Consider the following 23,124-nt stretch of genomic DNA (forward strand, 5'->3'; position numbering starts at 1 on the left):
GGCAGTGTCTGACTCCCCCAAACCGGCTAATACGAGGCTGTAAACATGTTTATTTCTGCTGTAAAGTTGGGCAGGTTTCAATATAGGGGTCTATGGGAACTGACATGCTTTTGGAGACCGAGCACAAAACTCCTACTCATTATTATGTGACAGTTAATTCTTACAGATCTTGAGAGAGACTCTTAGAAATGGGATAAAAAGTCTTACTGTCTTATTGATGGATCTGGGAATGCTTTCATCCAGGACGGGACCCTGGTCCTCATCAGCGAGTCCAAACTCCAAAGACACCATGAGAGGGTCTCGGAAATCCAGCCGGTCCTGTTGAGGGAAAGGGGAATGGGAATAAAAGTTGGAGGAGGATGAAGAGGATGAGAAAGTAAACAAGAAGAATTAAAAGATCCAATACACCCACACAGGTGAGTCAGTGATTTGGTGGATTAGATGTCTGCTCAGGCCTACGTTAGGAAAGACATCTCCCACTTGGCACAAAGAACTAAGTCAAAGTCTCCATCGCTAACTAAAATCCAGTTTTAACACCCCTGCAATCGATCCAGTTAATTGAAAGTGCCTTTGCACCTGGTTTAACTTCATGACAAACTGTTCCAAATACATAACAAAGCAAATGAAATGTCTGTGTCATTATGTTCTGAGCCTGCATAGCTGAGAGGAGCTCTAATCACGCAGAATGACTGGAAAAACCTGTGTGGGTGCGCAGGGCCTTTACATCATTGAAACATACAGACACTATTTGAAAGAGATGCTTCACAGTGTGGTATTTCATGTATTGCATAGGCAGGGCGAGGCACAAATATGGGTCTCTCTTCAGTCTCTGCATACAATGCTGAGGAAGAGGAGCACAGGACTGAGTGCAGAGTCCAGAGTCCTTTCCCAGACTTCATATTCGACATCTGAGTTCATACAGCTCGATGTTTACTGTGTGAATAAATTGTTTTAGATACTGCCACATTGTGTCTGGATGTAGGCACTTGGGGCAGAGCTGCTCTGCAGGCCGTAAAGGCAGCTCTGCGTAGCAGAACGCGTTCAGTCGTACGTCATGCTTCTTGCTATCGACGCCATCACGCTCGCTCTGGAAAACGCTCTCTCACACAGCGGTAAACGTTCTGACTGCTGCTGCCATGAAAAACACTCTGCTTGTATCATCAGTTTATTTTTTTAGAAAACAGAATTGGGGCTATAGTCTGCAAACACAAATATTTTCCCATACTTCTTTTTTCCATACTTATCCAGACTTGGAAATTAATAAAATTCAATTGCGTACTCTTACACTCTGCGTAGGAGCCCTGAGGCAGTAGAGACTGCGCCCTATGTACTCTTGTCTACTACTAAGCGCTCCATTGTGGCCTGTCGGCTGCTATGTTAGCTATTGATTTCCTGCATTTAGCCAGCACCATGGTAATATGGTAATATTTGAATAAAATTGAATATGGTAAATCCATGCAACTGTTCCAAGAACGAAATCCTGAAGTGGATCAGACCACGGAAGTTTTGACTGAAGCAGAGCTAATTTAACTTCCTGGTTTGGAGCTGGATACTGTGGGATGTGGACTTAAAACAAACTGGAGGCACTGCTTCATCACACACTGAGTGTTAACCACTATATCTGTTCAGGTCTGGTCTCAGGTAAGATAGCTGTGGTCCTTCTTAAGTTGGGTACAAACTCACTGACCCCTGAAGACCTCTGCCCTGGGCTGAGAGGGAAGTTTGTGCATAAACTGGCGCACTAGAACAGAGCAGGTATTCATGCTCAGCACACACAGCAACACCAGCTGTTTCCACTGATTAGTTCCTCTGTCTCTCGCCTGGGGGCAGCTAATCAGAGAAATCCACTGCTGCAGTCGACGCCTGCAATGAGAAAATTCATGCATATGCCTTGAAATGTCACGTTGCGTGAGATAAGATTAACCGTAGGGCGTGTAGTTAAAGCATACAAAGGCTTCTACTGTGATGAACAGTCTGCTTGTTATGCCACTCGTAAAAGTCTTCCTCGATCTGAAAATGTCACTTCGTCACGTTCTTAAAACAACCGATTCCCTCTCGCTTGTTCTCTCTTTCCTTTTTCTCATTCTCTCTCCAGCTTTCCAAGTGCCTGCAGATGATTTATCGCTCGGAGCAGCACGGGGCTGTGCTCGGCATGCTTTGATCAGAACGGGTCTGTTTCATGTTAAAACCAGGGTCTTCCTGTTCTGCATAAGACCTCTCACAGCTTTGTCCTGTCTCCTTTCTGGCTCCAAACACCATTTACATATCCAACAAGCCTAGAATATAACTTTCATGAATGAACATCGCAGAGATTGAAAAGCATCCAGTTGATCTGAACGCTGCGTCTTGTGGATACGGAGCTAAAAGTCTAGTTTTGGGGTGGATTTCTTTACAGGTAAGAAACTGTAAGTAAGATCAGAGCACTTGCCGACATCAAGAAGATCTCTTGCACACATTTTGTCTCTCTGTCTTTGATGGTGAAGCTCCTGGTAATCCTACGATCACTTTTATCGTCCGAGTCAATGAATGAGGCCCTGGCTTTTGCACGCAGAGCATCCAGAGTCAGATTGTAGTGGATCTCTGCAGGACACAACCGATAAGAGAGCAGAGAGTGATAAAGCTACTTTGACAGCGAGGAGGCAGAGGAATGAATAAGTGAGTCAAGGTAGGATGCTGAAGGGCTCACCTGCAGCAGAGTTTAAGTCCTGCTGGTCAGATTTTATAGCGTAGGCGAAACACACATCAGTATTCACACACACGGCTTTACGTCCACCATGTTCACACTGATACTGAGCCTGCTGCAGGTTGATTTTAACAGGGTCGAAAGTCATGTTGGCACGGAGCTCCGCGACATCTCTGGACCTGGTGAAAGGAAACAATCATGCCAACTTCTAGAAAACAGTTTATGCAAGCTGAACAGAGGCACTCAAAAAAAAAAAAAAAAAAGGAACAAGAAACGGATGCATCCTGTGCAAAAAAAAAAAAACTTGGCCTCAACTCTCACTATCCAACTGTTGAGCTTACCAAAACACAGCCAACAGTGCAGGAAGAACAACCGCCTGCTGCCAATTCTTATTTAAACTCTAAGCCACTTGGGAGATGGAGTTTTCACACAGTTCAGCTCTGCCAATAAGAAACTGTGGGAGAACTTCAAGGATGGTGTGGGCTGATGTTTGCAGCCTGAGGCCTGTAGGCTGGTGTCCAGCAGTATGTAGCCAGAGGTTTTAACAGAGATCATTAGGAAGTTGTTGGTCTCAAGCCTATAAGCCCAGCGGGACATGCACAGCTGTCTAAACCCGGGTAAAACTATGTAAAACGGACATGTAAGACGAAGAATCCGGGATACACACACTGCTGCTGGTTATGATTCAAGTGGAAATGTGTAGTTCTGAAATATGTGAGGATGGGCCATGTCTCACCAGAATAGCGAAGCCCCTCCCAGACCTCCGATGGTAACATCAGTGATTCCATCTCCATTCAGATCCATGACTCCATGTATTGACTGACCAAAGAATTTCATCTTGTCACCGTCCCCACCTGCAGGGATGTGCTAGAGACACCACAGGACCAAGCCGAGCACATTGCAGGGAAATTCAGATTTATTCCAATCTGGCATATTTTCCACAGATGTGGCTGCCGCAGCTCTAAGGGTCATGCTAACTTTGCACTTGCCCCCTACAGCTCTCCAAATAAACACGGTCTTTACATGAATTATCTCAAACGCTCATCTGACTGAAGGTAAACAGTGGCCTCCTGTAAAAGCCATTAGGGCTAACTGCACAGGGATCTACACTGAGGTCAATTTGTCAGCTACCTAACCACCCTGCAGGACCGTCCTGAACGACAGCGTACTTGAGGAAACTCTTGGTGTTCCTACGGTCACTGCTCTCCACAGCTGACTGAGGAGGAAAACGCTGGAGCCTGTTGATGCCAAGCTTTGGAAAAACTACACGTGTCCACAGGTGAGAGCGATCCCAGCTGTTTAAGTTACAACAAATGAACCTGCGGCTCTGATCAACACTGTCAACCTGGAGTCTGTATCTCACCTCCACAAACACCTCGCCGTGAAAAGACACACGGAAAATTCTGTTCCAAGTGCGACCGATCTGTAATAAACACGAGCAGCCGCTTGAAGATTTTCCGACATTACAATGGAGATGTTAACTGAGAGAAAGAGCCGGCAAGTTTTCCTGGATGGAGATCCCTCTGCAGATCCCTATGGTTATACCAGACGGCTACTTAATACATTTTGAAATGATTCATGTCAAAATCACGTTTATTTGGAAAGCTGTGCATGAGTATTCATTCCTCTAAGTTAGCACAGCCCGTAGAGCCGCAGAAGCCACATTAATGAGGACTACAATTTTCCTTTAATCTAAATAAGCAATCACAGATCTTTTGTTGTAAACAGTTCAGTGAGGCAGTGAAACTGTTCTCACCTGTACAAATTTCTCTTTCAGTGACGTCTTATCTCCGTGATAGATGTAGACGGCCCCTCGGTGGTCGTTCTCAAACGGTGCACCGATCGCTACATCGTTAAACCCGTCAAGGTTGAGATCTGATACGGCTGCAATGGCTGTACCAAACCGGGCACCACATGGTTCATTTTTATTAGTGCAGCTGGCTGAGCCAGCAGTGCAACAGGACTGATTGACAGGCTTTAAAGTGAACTCGTGCTCAAACTGGCCGTCCTGGTAATGGAACAAAGGAAACAACAAAGACGCAAGGAGAGACTATTATCACCACCATCACAATCTTCTCAGTGTGAGAAGAGAAGATAGAAGCACAAAAGAACGTAAAATCCCTATTTCTCAGTCTTCTGTACCTGGTTTAGTTTGTACACATAGACCTGTCCCTGCTCGTCTCTTTCTGTGCCCATGTACATTGGAGCTCCGACCAAGAGGAGATCCGTGAAGGAATCCCCATCCACATCCACGGTCTGCAGGACGCTGCCGAAGTAGGAACCAATCTGCACAGAGCAATGAGAAATCATCCATCAGCACCGAGCTCGCTGAAGCACAAAGTGTCACCCATCTGAACTTTACAGAGCGGTGTCAGAGGAACGTCATCCGGGTGACACATGTGCACAAGGCAAGGTAGCAAACAAAGCATTTCACTGTGAGCTCAGACAGCAGAATTAGCCTTTAGCTCTGGCCATTTGGATTTTATAAGGTGCCAAATACTGGAAGGTGGTGGGTTTGTTTCACACAGAACCTGGTAACAGTGTTTTATGGTAAGACAGCTCACACCTGCTGTGTTTTTAGGGGCATGTACGATCGTTTGTCAGGCTCTGTGATCAATACTTTGGTGATCGGTTTGTATCAGGTATATTCTAAGGAAACAGCAGGACTCTCATACATCCTGATGTTACTGGTATCATATCCAGAATGAGGAAAGTTCTGTGCTCTCAACTTGTACAGCAGGGAAACAGCAGGAATTTCATCGACTATACGCTAACAAGAGAGTTATGAGAGGGAGATAAAAAGCATAAAAACTGAGCTTTAAACAGTTTCCTGACTGGTTTCCAGCAAGTTGGACTCACCTGTTCTCCTTTCAGTATCTGTGAGACGATAATATTGTTCTTTTCATCCAGACGATAGATAACAACCCGGCCCGTGTGGTTGTACCGCGGAGCACCTGTGATGTACAGCACTCCGTCAGGGGTGGACGCTGACTGAACGTCATAGCCTGAGGAGACATGTGCATGCTGTGTTAAATCCAATGCATACATAAGCAGGCATCATCAGGAATGTGTCATCCAGTATGCACTTGACGATGGCATGAGAAAAACCAACTGGCTCTGTTTGTGGGATATTTTTAAATGCTTCCTCAGCCAGCTGTTTACATCTCACTGTGTGGAGGAAACTGTAAAACACTTCTGGAAACTGGCAGGACACTCACAGACAAGCACACAAAGGCACATGTGCCAACAGCTAAGTGTACAGCACGTGAGCGTGGACCCACCAGTGCTCTTTCTAATGACATGTTGATTAAATAACTTGATATTAAGATGCTGTGGTTGCTCTGCGAGCCATAAAAGGCCAGGGGATGGAGAGAAGAGCCTGTGCATATTATTTATGAGACAGAGAGAGGCTGTCAAAGTTAGACAAATTGCATATCTTACTCCTCCTTGCATATTTATTCTGCAGCTGTTTCACTTAATCTCTTGAAAGATAATGCCTCTCCCTCTGTTTAACACAAAAGCACTCAGCTCACATAGAGTTCTTCATGCAAATGTAAAAACTGCTCCACAGAGTCTCTTCTCTGTATTTTAGCCAGCTTACGAACAGGTGCATGTATTTTTGCATAAAACCCCTGAAACCCCCGTGTAAAAATATATAATTAAATATGCAAATGCTTGTTAAAAACATCTTCTGGGTATCTATTTTCAGGTATTATCACTTACTCAAGAGTTTAACACTCAAAAACTAATCTGCTTCATCAGGACTGTGTGTGTGTGATCATATCTCATTGACAGTAACTAAGCAACGCATCATCAACTGTCATCAGATTCTGATTCAAATGTGCTAAATTCTGATTGGTGCACAGAATTATGCAACATCACCTTTTGCTACTTTAAAAGGTAGCGTTAAGTGTGAAGGCACAGAAAAAACAGAGGAAATATGAGAAATAACCTGTTGTAATTTAGAGGAGATGATGTCAGAATTGATGGATTTTCTGTGGAGATACAAAAATAACCTCTGTTGCAATAAAAACTACAAAAAGGGACCCGCATCAATGGATACTGTAATAAAGTTACTGTACACGTAGTTCAAAAAAGTGGTCCAAAAATGTGCATTTAGTGTAAAGTCACTCTTTAAAACTGTTGGCAGGATTCCTCCAACTGCAAACAAGGTAAATTATCCCTCTTTCTATTATGCATTTTTAAAACATGAAGGGTTAATGCTTGTAAATCGCTCCCATTGCTTACAAATGTGCTTTTATTTCTCTGGGCCAAGTAGGAATGCACAGTCGGTGCCAACAGAAGAAGCACAAATATGCATGTGCTGTGGGCCGCAACTGTTTTGGCTTATGTGCTCAGAGGGCAGTTTTCATTCAAGTGACTGGGTGCCATCTTTGAGTCCTGTATCCAGATCCTATAAGACCTCTATGGCTCGGGTAGGACCCCACCACTCACAGGAAGAAGATGATTGAGAGAATATGCTTTCAGGGCCAGAGTCAACTCACCGAGGTACCCAGCAAGCCCTTCATATCCAGCCTCAATCTTTGGGTCAAAGAACTGCATCTTTCCTGGGACGACTGTTCCTCCAGCGGTATGCATTACCACTGTCCCGTTCCAGTCATACGCTCCCACTGCTCCCAGTAACACACCTTCCTATAGGAGACAACAGAGCTGATATCAGGAACAGTTGAATAGCATTTGTCATATTCACTGTGGTCCAACCACAGTAATGGTAGAAGTACTCGGATCCTTTACTTAAATAAAAGTCGTTAAAGTTCTGCATACAGAATATTATCAGAATTCTTCAAAAGATTTATCTTAAGTGAACTAAAGGTGTCAAATAAATGTAGTGGAGTAAAAAGTAAGATTTCCAATCTTTTTTTCTCTACAGTAAACAGAGTTATCAAATAGGAAGGGGAGGGGGTCACACAGGACATAACACGTATCATTACTCACAATGAACTGCGTCAAGAGGCTCTTTCCCTCTGCTGACCATTAAAGCAAGGCCTCACGTGTTTAGCACTCAGTGGACAGCTCAGTTTGGGTTTGTCTGGTTTTGTTAAGCCGAATGAGCCGGAGACAGCGTGCACAGCGATGGAGGAGGTGATAAACGTGAGCCAAGCGTAATGGAGGGAGCCTGTTTGCTTTTAAATAGACATAGGAAATACCTAATGAATGAATCTAAGAGGCGTGCGGAGGGGCTAAACCAAACATGTTGTTTCTACCGTAGCGGACATGTGATTCAACCTCCCTCACTCTCTCTCATGCTGTAAATGCTTCGTGCTTGCATTTGTGTCTCGTGTAATCAGACAAAACACAGTCAGTCTGACCTCTGCAGGAGTTGTGAGCAGAGAGGACAGAGAGAGTCTGTGTTTGGAAACTTCTGTTGACCGACGTGAATCACCAACGGGTTGAAGATGCACCAGAGATAACACTGTGGCATTGTGTCTGGGCGAGTTCATCAATAGAGCAAACATCCATGCAACACATATGCTCAAAATAAACGAACCGCCTACAGACACGTAAACCTCGATGGGAACTAAAGATAGGACACACTCCTCTCCGCTTGGCCTGGTTCAGTGACTTTACAGTATGTCACCGACTTTTTGTGTATTCCTCTGAGATAAATAATTGGATTTAGACTTACTTTAGAAGTATGTGCACTAAACCCGGCTTGGGACATCTCCATCCCAAAGGAGGAGGTGAAATTTCCAGTTGTAGCTGAGGAAGGAGAAGTTCATTTTAACCTTTTTATATGAAAATAAACAGTACACAATGAAATGTTGCTTGAATGTCATTGTCCTATTACTGATTAATTGTTGAATCAAGAGAGTATTTGCTTGAAAATTAACAGATAAGAAGACTAATACAACTCTCATGCTACAGATATGAGCCTGTTAGCTTAGCTACCATCTGCCAGCACATCTGATGCTAACTGACAAACACAATATAAGTTTCCTGTTTAATTTGTACAGAAAAAGAAGTGAAAAAATGACACGTTGCAGTTTTATGGAGAGTTCTGTACTGTGACTATTTCTTGGTAAACAACAGACATGAGCCAGGCTAGCTGGAGTTAAAATAATCTAAGCTAAGCTAATCAGTTCTTGCACTAGCTCCATACATCACGTACAGATGTGAGCTTGAAGTATTCTCTCCCTGATTCAGGACAGCAAATTGCTCAAATTGTGAGTTAGAGGGTGTTTTTTAAACACATTTGACACAGAACAAAGCTGGCTGTCTTCCAGTCTTTGTGCTACGCTAAGCTAACAGGCTGCCGCGTCTTATCTAACAGATAGTGGCATCGATCTTCTCATCCAACTCTCATCAAGGCAAGACTCCAGGAAGTCTGGCCAAGAAATACAATGTCAAAGTATTTACGTGTCTTTAAGAAGATACCTTCCAAGGCAAAAATCCTGCTGCCCAAAGCGTCCACAATGGTCAACAAGGCCACCTCATCAGACACGTTGAAGAAGTGGTCTCGTAGCGGCTTGCTGGAGATGGACTCGATCTCCTTGATAAACTTCTGCACTTCTTCTGAACTTTTGTTCTGACGATTGTAGTCTCCCAAAACCTGGAAACAACAATAAACACCAACATCTTAACATTAGAGCTAACAAAGAGTGCGACTGAGTGACTGAGCAGTCAGTAAAAGGGTTTCTGATAAGATGATGAAACACAGAAAACACACATTAACATAATCCATGAAACGACACAAAGGTAGTTTGTACCCACAGCAATGCCAAACCTCTCGATGTTATCATTGTCACAGGCTGCCATGACCTTGTCAAGATTATGGAAGTCATGTGACTCTCCGTCAGTCACAATAACCATGACTTTCTTCACCCCAAGTCGTGCTCCACGCTCTGGCATGAAGGCCTCCTTCCTGATTGATAGAAATGTTCAAAATTCAGTCACAGGAGCACAAATAACTGAAAATGGATCTTAATTATTACATAATATGGTTTATTTCACGTTCATGAGATTGGTGGGAGGTGCAGCTTTTTGCATACTGCTTTTTCGACGGCAAAAATATGAAATGACTATGTCTGAGCAGGAGAAATTTGACCAATGACAGCCCAGTGAGAGAAGAGTTTAACAATACGACAGCTTCATGTTCTAAATTAAGGAGCCTTTCCGAGTCCATTATCCAGCCTGCTTTAAATGACGCTGTCCCTTTCAAATTCCCATTAAACTTTGCCAAACCATGATGACTTGTATTGTGGCCCGGCGTTGCCAGGCGTGCCCAAATGAGGAGGATGTTGAATACCTGGCTGCATCAATGCCCAGGAAAGTCATGGTCTTGAAGCCAGTCTGCTGAGGAAGATCTTTGACGAAGTCCAGCAGAGCAGGAGTGTTGTCAAACTGGCTCAGGTTGACGCGGTGAGTCACAGTCTCACCATAAGACACTATGCCCACCTGGAAAACACACACACATTTTTCTACATTTATTTTTCCTTTTCGCTCCTTCTGTGCTCGTCTCTTCTCTGCTTCCCCTCCCAGACAGTCTGCTGAGGATGTGGTTGGGTCTGGTGGGGTTGATATGACACAATGTTCTTTATACAGAAGGCAGAGGACTTCAGCAGCCATGGAAGATGTGACTTACAACCACTGGGCTCCACAGCAAGGAGACTTTCCAGTGTTTCCCTCTGGAAAACTCCACAAGCTCCAGGCCAGATCAATGTAACCATAATAAAAACTAACCACCCATTCGAAGAGCGATCCAAGACAAGAGGACAGAAATACACTCAAGGTATAACTTAGTAAGGCAGAGGCTAAAATTACTTCAGAGATGAAAAAGGCCTCAGTTCATTAAGTCTGCTTTGTGAGGGACGTCTTACAGTGACTCTCACTGTTGGCACCAGGTGGAAAATTCCATAATGGAGGGCAGTTAAGTCATTAAAAATAATATAGCATGAAAAATTTGGAGTTGGCAGGAAGCATATTCCTTCATTTATCCTTTTTCTCTGTTCATCTAATCTTATATAACCCATCCATTTATCCATGCATGTTCAGTTCCACAACTTTGTGTTTAACACTGCACACACACCCATATGTTTAAAGCAAAACAAGTCATTTCCAACAGAGATTAACCGTTTAAGTTTTATTAACATCTTTTCATTCATTCATGCAACTGACCTGTGAGAGTTTAGGTCCAATCTCAATGTTCTCGATGAAACGTCGCAGAAAATCAATGATGCTGGACCAGGGGTAGATGCTGTTAGAGCCATCCAGAACAATGACAATGTCCAGCTCCTTCCCACACTCTGGAACAAAGCCAGAGGTTATAGTTAATTAAACTGTAAGTTCGGTTGTTGTTTCTCTGCATGCAGTTACAGGTTCAGGCTAGATTGGCCTGATTTTATACACATTATAAGATGGATGGTTGTTCTCACTAAAATATCTGATTTTACTCAAAGAAAGAAATTAGATTATGTGACACACCCCAGCCTCTTCCTGTTTACTTGTGCCCACAGTGGACACGCTACAGTAGCTCCAACTCAAACTGTATAGAGCAGCGATTCTCAAACTGGGGATCAGGACCCCGCCAAAGAGTCGCAGGTTAAATCTGAGGGGTCACAAGATTATTAACAGCAGTAAAAGCAGAGAAAACATATTATGTTCACTGTGTTATTTTAGTATAGTATAATATAGGATATTTTTAAAGGAATGGTATGCCATTTTCAATTCAATTTATATGTAGCAGGGTGCACACACAGGCAACACACAAATCTAAATGATAAGAAATAAATAGTTAAAAGTATTAAGTGCACATTAACTCTTATCAAACTGTGCTGTGAATATGAAGCTACAGCCAGCCACCTGTTAACTTAGCTTAGCACAAAGAGCTAACTTTTAAATAAAAATGTCTCTCACTGCAGAAGGTGCATTTCCCTTCGACTGTACCACAGACATGAGGTAATTGGTATAAAATAGGCTAATTTCATCATCAATTCCATGCAAAGACCTAATAAATTCTATGAAGTTGCCTCATGTGAGTCGAGAAAGTAAAAAAGTCTGCACGATCTGTCACTTGTCTTAAAATCAGGCACATGCTCATACTCAAAGTCATTTTAAAGGATTTTTTGCTATATGATCGGTCTATTGTGTGTGTTTGTTTCTGTTAAAGTGAAAGTGACATTGAAATAACCAGAAAAAGAGAAACAGAAAGGGAAAATTGCTGTATACTGTTTACTCTCCGGTTCTTTCTAGGCTGTTTCCTTCCCGGGAAGCAGAGTACAGGCCCAGAAAACTGTCTCCTAACTTGGGCATACAACACGGCAGAAGGGCTGGGCTGGGCCCGGCCAGAGAGGGATGATGGGGTCGCAGACAAGTTTACATTAAAAAGAATGCTCTAATCTTCCTCTTCGCTGAGGGAGAGTGAGTTTGATGTCAGGATCTTGGGTGGTGCTGCTGTGAAGAGCAGATTAAAATCTCTTATTCCCGAAAGGCAATTTATGCAGATGTTGTCGAGTACAGGACAGATCTGCTGTGTCTTATCCAGCCGGGTTGCGTACCTTGTACAGCCGGTGCCACGGAGTTGAGGACCTGGAAGGAAGAGCTGACATTTGCGCAAACTCCTGAGATATACTGCTGCTGCCCACACATGTAGCCATACTGAGGACCACAGGCCTGTGGAGACAGGAAACACACATACAAACAAAGTATAAAACTGCTTGAGAAACTGAAACTGGTTAGCTTTCCACCAGTATGAGGTCATGGGTGAATTCAGGTTCAGGGAAGACAGACACCAAGAGGAAAGAACTACTAAAAGTGAGGATTACAGAGACCATTAAAAACCACCATAGATCCCTTCAGACTTCACTTCTCCAGGAGAGAAAAAGAGGGAAACAGACAAGTTGAGCCTGAGAGGAAGTACGGCTTTAAAATTAGCGACAATAACTGGAAAATTGAATAACTTCTATTTATTCTTCAGCCCCATTTCCTTAGATTTCCCTTCACAACCTCAGAGCTTTCTTTACACCAGCAGGGATACTGGAGCTGTGCAAGAACAAGACTGAGAGTTAAAGCTATGCTAACAGCAGCTCTGTGCGGCTGTGCAGCCAAGCTAACTGTCTTTGACACAGCAGTGATTTCAGCTAAATGCTAAAGTCAGCATGCTAACATGCTCATTATGATGAAGCTAACATGCTGATGTTTGGCATTTACCATGTTCAATGTGTTCACTGTGTTCACCATCTTATTATTGGTAATTAGCAAATATTAGCATGCTATCATTAGCTGATTAGCTATTAGAGCCATTAAGTGAGGCTGATGGGAACGTCTTTAGAAAGAGTTCAGATTGTGTAACACATACAGCTCTTTTCCTCTTCAAATTGTCCAATGTTTTAGATCAACTCTGATGGGTGTTGAATTACAGCATAAAAACACGGGTATAGTGTTTAAGAGTTAGGTTAACACTTAACCACTTTAGGCTCTTAGAGCTTCACTTACAGCTGCACAGGATCTGCCCACACAGTCAACACTATATTTTCTCGCACCAAATGACACGTTGCATTAATATGAATACATTTATTGACCTGAAGTCCATTGTTTCTATAATTTTCACACCCTGTTAATGTCAGAATCATGAACAAATAAAAATTTGACAGGAGTTAATAACCATAAAACCTAATGGGCGTTGCCACCTCCTACACGCTCATACATTTCTGCATTTAAACAGTTGATTCACAGTATCCTGTTACATTCCCAGGACATGAAGCCTCGCTGGGAAACATGGAGGGTCAAGCCCACTGTTTCCATGGAGTCAAAGGTTTCGTGAACACACACTTGCTGCCAAAAATGCAAAGTTCAGTCCTCCTTTTGTGTATGGTATGGAGAATTTACTATAGAGCACTTTTATATATCACAAAGCGCAACGTCCCCCTTACCAGAAATCCTCCGTTGGGATTGGTCACCAGTGTGGTTCCCATGGTCATGTTCTCCTTGACTTCAAGTAAGTTGGGAACTGTTGTGTTCTCTAAGAAAAATATGGATGAATAAACAGTGTGAGACAAAAAGAGAGCACAACAGGGAGGAAGAACAGCTGGACAAATTCCTGGTCCGTATTTTCCCATAGGAAGAGAGCCGCTCACCCTCCTTCTTTACTTCCGTCTACCCCAAGAAGACATGTGGTTAAATATAGGATGTTTCATTACTTTACCGTAGTGTCTCTCAGTGCAGCTTATGGGAAATAATAAAGGATGAAGATCAGAAAACAAAATGTGTTCTTGATAACATCCTGGATGCAGCGAGGAAGAAACAGAGGACTCCAATCATTTAGCAATCACAACATGTGGCTAAAATTAGCACGTTATGACAAACCATTGCTTCATCTTGGGAACGCTTTACTTTTCTTTCCAAGGGATATTCTCACAAAGCCATTCACATGCCATTTCAATTTTGGATGTAGCTCTTTACCAATTCCCAAGAGGGAATTTTGATATTCAGCCTTTTCTGATTCTCATTTGCAGCCAGTTATGACTTTGGCATGTGCAACAGGACTGTTTGTCATTAGTGTGACGTGATGACCTTTAATGACTGAAGTTTAGTCCCATTCTTCATCTCTGTGTGAATACAGATTCATGCTTTCTCCTTATATCCTCACTCTGTTTCCTGTCTTCAAGCTTACTGGAGCACATCATTCAAAGATCTTTTCATCACTCTAGCACATTTTATTCTACAGCTCAAGCACCACAGGAAACTACGATGTAAAAATAAACTGGTTTGTAATGTAACAGCTCCTTATTTCTTTAATATCTGATCAAATGAGTGGCATGGACCAAGATCCGGCACCTCATGATTCGTCCACGTGGGACTGAAAGCGGCTTTGTGGAGCTGCAGAGAAGAATACTTGCTTTGTCTCCAGTGAACTGTGAACTCCAGATAACTATCAGAACAAATTTGATCACACAGCCCCGCTTGGTCTGGAATGACGTCTTGAAAGAGTAACCACTATAACCAGTAATTCACCAGGCAGTGGCTATAAACTGTGATGTTTTTCTTTTACAGTGAGGTTTACACACTAAATGTATAAAGCTATTGAAGATTGGAGATGCATATTCAACGCTTTAACTGAAGCCGTTACATCGCTCTCTTCAAAGCCACCAGACTCCTTTGACAAAAACAGTAATTTTACCTCGCACACAGAAACACAGGAGTCCAAAGTCACACAATAACACAGACTAACCAATCGAGGCGGCGCTAGATGAGCAACCCCTTTGTCTTCAGGAGCATAGATGCAGCATCAATGGATATAACAGCTTTAGTTAACATAAGGGCCTTTTTTTTAGGTGGCTAAAACACATTTTTCTGCAGCAATACCTCATTAACCCCACTTTAAAAAAATCCAAACTAACCCTTTAAGACGTCCACCATTGCTAAGTAGTTCCTCAGCTTGCAAGAGTGCAGTCTGAATCTGTATTTCATCACACGTAATAGTCTTGGCATAACCACCTTTCAGTTTTATTGGTCGGACGTAAACGGGATTAAAAATTACAGCATAAAACCGCACAAATGTAACTTTGCTCATTATGGTTTGGCAGATCTCTCTCCTGCGCTGCAATAGTCTAAACCTGGTATGGAGACAGGTCTGGCAATGTGAGACAAGGGCGTCGTCAGGGAGCGGTGACCGAAATGACTCTGCAGGGATCAGACTTAGACTTAGATCTTTTTACCTCAATGAAGCATCGTGCAGTTTCAGCTGCAGCGCTGTTGTTGTTGTCTGAATGTAAACCACTCCCTGTTGTTTGCTGAGTGGTCTGGCTCTGGCTGCCAGGCTCAATCGATCCCCAGTGGATGTTTTCCAGACTAAGCTTGAGTTTGTGAGATTTCAGCCTTTTGTTTGTCTAAATCATCCCGGATAAAACAAACACAGCACTCTCCACTGGTTAGCGGTGGAGTATCATTTCCAGTCCTGAGAGCATGATCAGCACTTAAAGCCAGTAATTTCCCAAAAACGGGAGAGCTGTAACACAGGTTACTTGATAATTGTGAGGTGTGCTGAGAGGTGGTGCGCAGACCTGCCAAACACACTAGCTCTCAGTCCCCCGGTGTGGACAAACAGTCAAACACTAACAGAAGCTTTGCAGACTGCTGACCAGGAGCTACGTTGTGTTTGTCTGTTTAATTGAGATATAATTGGACGGATGAAACATTACAACCTTGTTTATTTACCGTCTTCCTGTTCTGATGGGCCCCACTTCCTCCCCACGAGACCAGTCAGATACACAGTAGATTTAAACACACATTACACAAAAATCTGCCACAACGTAGTGCATTTTAGGACTGATTACTTTCTCGATTTGTTTAGTTTTTGAAAAATGGCCGTCAAACTTTCCCACAGTCCAACATGGGATCACTGAATGTCGTGTTCTGTCCAATAAACAGTCCAAAACCAAAACATCTTTGACCTACAATACATGAAACTAAGAAAAGCAGCAAACCCTCATAAGTGAGCCTGGACCCAGTATTGAAAAATGATGAAAAGGATTAATTGAGTTCAATAGCTGCCGATCAATTAATCGATCAATTGACTCATCACTTGAGCTCTTCATATACACAGACTTCAGTGCACACACACACGCAGCATTCTTACTAGGCAGCTCCAGTTTGACACATGTGTTGTCCCCCTTCCCCACAGGACACTTGTAGACGTCTCCTGTCCGTTTAGCTGGTTGGCCCGACAGCGGCGATCCAATCAGAACCCTGAATAAATAAAGAACACTTGTGATTGGCTGGCGCTCGTGCCAACAACCACACAGTTTTACAACTGTGATAATGAGCACAATTCAAATGTTATTGCAGAAATTAAACACTGGCAGGTTGGAAGTGTTTTATTTCATTTCACAACAATTTAGGTTTGCCTTAATTATACTTTCACAATTAAATGAAATTGGCCGATGAAGCTGTTACGGCTTATTGTAATTGGCTTATGAATCTGTGGCTGTCATATCATTATATAACAAAAACACACTTATCACTTTATTTTAACGTGCAGATGCATGATATGTTGCAGATGTTTGCAGAGTTGAACAGTAGCACTGTGCATTTTACAGTGTGTGTGTGTGTGTGTGTGTGTGTGTGTGTGTGTGTGTGTGTGTGTGTGTGTGTTTTTGGGCTACACTGGAAAGTATGTTGATTATGCACATGCCTGCATGCCAGCCTGCGTTACATCCATGTCCTTGTGTGAGTTTCATAACACTCCATCAGTAAACTGATGCTAAAAAGAGTCGGTCATCTGCCTTCCTCCAAACACTCAGGCTTATTAACATTCCTGAACTCTAATGGGCCCTGGTCATCTGAGACGAGACATGGACAGGAACAACAACGCACTCTGTGCTGCTGGTGAGAAACGCCACAACATTATTGATTTATTTACGGAAAATACTCAAGAGGGTGAAAGACAGCGTCTTATTCTTCTAATTCATCTGATTAAATAAATGACAACAGATTGTTAAAGATGATATTTTTCATCATGACTGTGTGTGTGTGTGTGTGTGTGTGTGTGTGTGTGTGTGTGGTTTCTCAGCTGCGCCAGCATGTTATCTTTCATCACTGCAAAAAGATCAGTTCAAGAGAGTCATAATGTCTCATTTAAATCTAATTTTCTTCCTCAAAATCAGGTTATTAAACTTGTTTCACGGTAAATGGTAAATGGATTCTTAGTGCCGGTCCAACGTCTTGTTTCAGAGTGAAATATCTCAACAGATATTTGACGGATTGATGTGAAAGTGTGTACAGACAGTCCAGATTATTTTTTTTAGAGCTTTGGTCTATTTGATATTCAATCTATCTGTACCTGTGTCTAAAAAGCAGACAGCCTGGCTGTCAAACTATTGGATCCCAGACGTCTATTATCAGAAAGCTGAACAGCTTTGCTCATTTCAAGAAACAGACTTGATCTTGGACTTTGAAGGTCTTGTGTTCCTTTAGTTGAGAAGATCGATATCATGCATGGTATCGTTCTTCTCATCTATTCTCGTATAAGCCTCTGCAAAATGTCAAATTACTCAAGGTCAGAACATGTTTCTGGAAGGCTAATTTTTACGTTACTTTCAAGAAGTCTTTTCTTTTTGTTTGATACGAGCAAATTTCTCTGGATTCCTCATATTTTCTCTACGTAAACACGCAATCGCTTATTTATTTGTGGATTTTGTGCAGCCGTCAAAATGACATCTTTCCAATATCTGTGCCAGCAGTCTTGAGAGAAGAGACGGACCTTAACGGTGAGAGGCACAGTTAGCAGAGGCTGGGGTGGAAGGCTAAACTGTCTCTGCCACATGTAACACATTTCCTCTGAGCAGTTGATCCACCTCTCAACAGCGCTGAGGTGCACTGAAGAGCTAAAGGGTGGAGGTCTGGAGGAGACATCTGTGATTAATCAGTCACCTCCCAGTTGTGGCAACCTTGGTATTAAATCACCTCATGATCGCCATGATTTTCCTCCATAATATTCTCCCACATGGTCGCACTGAGGGCTACATGTCATCTCCAGTTTTACTGGCCCCCCTTCTCACTTCCTTGGAACTTTCTCCATCACTCTGTTTTATATCTTTATCATCTTTCTTTCACCTCCTCCCACAGCTCTCTGCCTGCTTCGCCCATGCTGTTCCCAAACTTCTTCAGCAAGGCTCTTATCACTCAGACCTTTTTGGGTGTTTTCTCCGAGCTGGAACAAAATAGCGCTATCTGGAGATCGAACCGAGCCTGTGTGGTTTCACAGAGCAGTTTGGAGGTTCAGCCACAGCTGGCTCCAGTGATTAGCAGTGAGTGGATTACTGTAACTGATCTCACATGAGCTTGATAAGACCATAGTGCAGAACAGCACCAGGTACAGATATGTGGGAAAGAATCAGCCATCGTGTTGCAACAGGTTGGAGAAACTGGGAAATGAAGAGTGGAGTAAGTGAAGGACAGATGTAGAGAAAAGAGCGAGGGACACAGAGCCATTAACCACACTCTGATGGCGTTTAACAAGGTTTTAAAAAGTGCTCCCAGAAAGGTTTAGCGAGGAGCCACGGACGCTTGGTTTCAGTGTATTTACAGGCCGGTACATGGACACTCTGGTGGGCAGTTTACGATTAACAGCCAGAGTAGTAAAATCAAAGATCCTCATTACAGCAGCAGCTGGTGTGTTCTCCTTCACTTCCTTTTACAGGTGAGTTTGGGTTTTCTGTTATAGATTTGAATTAAACTGAACTGAATTCTGCTCTTGGTGTAGTAAAATTCCTCTTACGTAGAAACCTCTTGGGCGTGAACGTGTTTGAAATTATTAGCAACACTAAGATGATGAGCACAGTCGACACAACACCAACATGTTAGCATTGCCATTATTAGCATGTTAGCGTGTGCGAGCTGCCATCTACTACCCTAATGCAATTATTAGGAGATGGGTGCATCGAGATAAGCAGCTGGTGGCATTCATTCTCCAATCGGGTGTCATTAAATCATCAGAGAAGAAGTGCAATGAGATGATGCGATTAAAAGAGTTCCAGTCAAACATCAAAGAAACGATTGGATATGTCTGTCTCTGTGGCACTTAGTCGCATTTCGCCGATACGACATTTTCAACTGTTCAACTGTTATTGATTAAGTTCATGGTTTCATCCGCGCTGTTGTCGCGGGGAGAACTAACAGAGGAAGTGCTGCTCTTACACATCTTTTTTTAACCTCCGTCACGCTGCGAGTGTAAATCATCTTCTTGTCGAGTGACTCAGTGTGAGAAGAATCGCATCAACAACTTAAGACTGGCTGGTTCGTCATGTTTGCGGTTTATTAAACTCTTTTCATCTTTGTGCATGAGAGACGACACTTGAGTGACAAAGTAACGACGGAGCTTTTGATAAGATGAATAAGATAAGAGCCTTCAGTTTGACTCATGCTGCCACTTTCACATCTTCTTTTTTTTTTAGAATCAAACCAGACATCATGTTAAACTGTCCTCGCACGGCGCAGGTTTCAATCACCATCTGTGAGACGAGGAGGAAATTGCACAGCGGTGAAAGAAGATGAATGTTTAGACGCTCACCATTTTCCCTCGCTGTTCTCAAACTGCTGCACAGTGTAGCCAAACATGTCCTCCAGAGGCCCGCTGAACGACAAACCATTTTTCTGGTCCACGTTGAAGGACAATGCACACGCCAGCAGCGCTGCAGGAACAGAGGAGAGAAGCAATCAGACAGAGTGCCACAGACTGATGTTTACCAAACAGATTAAGCTTATTGAGACTTGCATCATCAACTGCACTGCTGTAAGCGTACACTAAATAATCAGATGATTCATAAATAATCCAATCCTGAAATAAGAGCCTCCTGTATTAATATTCTCATGTGAGAAATCCACGTCAATAAGCAGAAGGCCAGAAAAAAAAAACACTCTGAATTACTATTTAGGAAATATTCAAGATGCAACCCGGAAATGAAAAATAAACACATCCACCGTGGATTAACTTTATAAATAAGAGACATTTTGCTTATTTAGCCACAATAGATATGTCTCCATATATAAAAAACAAGATGAGGGATCAAGTGTGTGAACCATATCTCACACACACACACACACACACACACACACACACACACACACACACACACACACACACACACACACACACACAGAGTCGTTTTGGAGGGGTCTGGAGGAATTTCAGACATCAACGTGAAGCACTTTGGTCAGAGTCCAGTCTGACCTGCAGGACAATGGCTTCTTCTCTGCACTGTGCACAGTCTGCGTCCGTCTGTCACTGAGCTGAGTATATATCACAGAGGCTCGATATAAAGCCATCCGTGTCTCATTGTGCCGGCACTACAATGACACGCTTTATGTGTACTGAGGCAGGGAATTCCTCCAGTTTAATTTATTCAATTCCCGGACTTGCGAGGGAAGGGAGGAACAGCGGGACTAAAAAAAGAACATGCAGACGGAGACCACATACACGGACAAACAAATAAAAAGCAGCTATTTGTTCTTTGATGATGATGTTTTGTAGTTAATGTGTCCGACCCAAACAAAATAGAGAGCTACCACATGGAGTCTGGATTGTTTTCCCACAGCAATTACAGATTGTTTTGGCCACACTAGCGATGGAGCTTAAGTGATGAAGCTTCGGTCTGAAATATGTCAGCACATATTGGATTGACTGCTATGAAGTTCTGTCCAGACTGTCGTGGTCCCCAGATAATTAATCGTAACGAGTTTGGTTTTCTCTAACACCACCATTATTGGATGTATTGCCATGAAATTTGATACACACATTCAAGCTCCCCTCAGGATGACTAGCAATAACTTTGTTCGTCCTCTGACTTTCCATCTACCATCTGTGAATTTGTCCAATACTTACTACAAAACAGCATTCCTATCAGCCTCAGCTTTGTGTTGACAGCTAATGTGAACATGCAAGCAAACTAACACACTTGACTAAGATGGTGAACATAGTCAGCATTACCTGACCAACATCAGCGTGCTAGCATGTGTGAGTTTCCATTGATGCAAATATTAGGAGTTTGGGTGCATTGAGATAAACAGCTGGAGGCGCCTATTCTACAGTCTGGTGTCATGAAGCCATTACAGAAGAAAAGGGTGCAATAAGGTGGCGTAATTAAAGAGTCAAATGTCAGCTTGTTAGCACTGCCATTATTAGCATGTTAGCATGCAGACATTAGCATTTTAGCTCAGGCTTACAGAGCTGCTAGCCTGGCTGTCGACTCTTGCTCTTGCTTATTATCTACAGGTTTATGTAAAAGAAAAATATTATCAAACATTGACCAAATATTAAAGTTTTTCAAAACAATACGAGATTAATCGATCCATAATATCCTTCTAGTGTATCAGGTCATTAACGGATTAACTGAACACCAAAAAAAGTCTATAATATAAAGATGGTGCTATTCAGAGCGCACACTATCAGACGAGACACAACGCCATGAAGTTTTGAATGTGAGGTGTGGTCTCGTGCATGTTAACAGGACATGCTTGGATGAAGAAAAAGGGGGAGAAACACAAACAGGGATCAGTGCATGTACATAGACTACAACCCAATGATTCATGAATCCGGCCTCCGTGTAATTAGGACTGTTAATATCCCCTCTCACTGCTCTCTCATAAACAGGGGACCTATAAAAACATACTGCTGCCAGTCATCATCCACGTTTAGATGTTAATCACATAGATTTCAGATAAGATTACGCCTTCTACACTCTCCTCTGGTAAAGAGAGATAGACATAGAAGCAGAGAGAGAGAGCCAGACCTGCAGAGTCATACACTGGAATCCCAGCCAAGAAATATTATCCCAACTGTTCCTCCCTCGCCCCTTTCTGTACTCCCTCTGTTACCCCTCTCCATCTCTCAGAGAAGCTCCATTTCCTGTTCCTATTAAACTGATTATAGACATCCCCTCAAACCCAGGTACACACACACACACACACACACACACACACACACACACACACACACACACAGCTTTAATTTAGCTGATTTAAAATGGCTTGGGGCCAACCAGGCCTTTTCCATTTATTACAGACTGAGCTCAAGTACAGTTCAGAGTCACACTGGCCGGAGCTGTAAATTACACTGGGACGTCCTCTGTCTACTGACGGACATGTCTTTTGAGTATCTCATTTTGCTGTGTTTGGTGTCTCCTGGCTCTGCTGTGCTCAAATCAAAACCAGTGAGTTATGTAACTGGCTATTTTTGTGAGGCGGGCGAACATCTGCCCTGGAAAACCAATAAGCAGACTTCTCCCTTTGTGGATGGAAATGGCCTCGTGAGCCTCTGAGGTACTGGCATATAAAGCTGTCCATCACTGTCTGGAGGGCTCGTATTGTGCTCTATTACACATGGTGAGCAGAGTCGAGGGAGGAGGTGTTTTTTTTAGCTAAGTTAGTGACATGACTGTCTTTCATTTGTCAATTTCTAAATAATAGTGGATGGAGTGAAATGAAATTTTCTTCCAGACATTCACGTTCCCCCAGAGGATGAATCGTGACGACTTTGGTGATCCTCTGGCTTTTTCTTTACCAGGCTGACAATGTTTGACTTTTAGTGAAATATCTCAACAGCTATAGGATGGATTGCCGTGAAACTCGGTTCACACACACGTTCACGTTCCCCTCAGGATGAACTGTGAGAAAGTTCTGACTTTTCTCCACTACGAGGTCCACTTTTAACCACGTCCGGCCATTCCCATCAGCCTTAGTTGCTCACAAAATGTTATTACCTCAACATCCTGACATGCTACATTGAGGTGGTGAACATCTTAAACATCGTACCTGCTGAACATCAGCATTGTCCCTGTGAGCGTGTTAGCACGCTGACGTTTGCATTTATGATCAAAGCTCTGCTGTGAATGAGCACAACCTCACAGACTCTTGTTTCAACAGAAACAAGAACTGACAGATAGGACACAGTCATTCTTTATCGCAAGAAAATCTCCTTTTTGCTCAGC

General features: G+C 42.9%; 1 protein-coding gene across 1 annotated transcript in view; it reads right to left on the bottom strand.

The window, feature by feature from the left end:
* itga1 (integrin, alpha 1) overlaps positions 1–23,124 on the bottom strand; it is a 45,741-nt gene that overhangs the window by 7,955 nt on the left and 14,662 nt on the right. The window contains exons 2-18 of the mRNA XM_070989752.1: positions 19,710–19,830; positions 16,278–16,387; positions 13,573–13,661; positions 12,199–12,313; positions 10,820–10,947; positions 9,951–10,099; positions 9,416–9,566; positions 9,080–9,254; positions 8,331–8,404; positions 7,189–7,336; positions 5,543–5,688; positions 4,826–4,969; positions 4,440–4,691; positions 3,420–3,550; positions 2,687–2,862; positions 2,429–2,580; positions 208–318 (exon numbers count right to left, since the gene is read on the bottom strand). Coding sequence (XP_070845853.1) covers positions 208–318; positions 2,429–2,580; positions 2,687–2,862; positions 3,420–3,550; positions 4,440–4,691; positions 4,826–4,969; positions 5,543–5,688; positions 7,189–7,336; positions 8,331–8,404; positions 9,080–9,254; positions 9,416–9,566; positions 9,951–10,099; positions 10,820–10,947; positions 12,199–12,313; positions 13,573–13,661; positions 16,278–16,387; positions 19,710–19,830 — 2,372 coding nt within the window. The remainder of the gene's footprint in view (positions 1–207; positions 319–2,428; positions 2,581–2,686; positions 2,863–3,419; positions 3,551–4,439; positions 4,692–4,825; positions 4,970–5,542; positions 5,689–7,188; positions 7,337–8,330; positions 8,405–9,079; positions 9,255–9,415; positions 9,567–9,950; positions 10,100–10,819; positions 10,948–12,198; positions 12,314–13,572; positions 13,662–16,277; positions 16,388–19,709; positions 19,831–23,124) is intronic.

The sequence above is a fragment of the Chaetodon trifascialis genome, chromosome 20 (assembly GCF_039877785.1).
Source record: "Chaetodon trifascialis isolate fChaTrf1 chromosome 20, fChaTrf1.hap1, whole genome shotgun sequence".
Lineage (NCBI taxonomy): Eukaryota > Metazoa > Chordata > Actinopteri > Chaetodontiformes > Chaetodontidae > Chaetodon > Chaetodon trifascialis.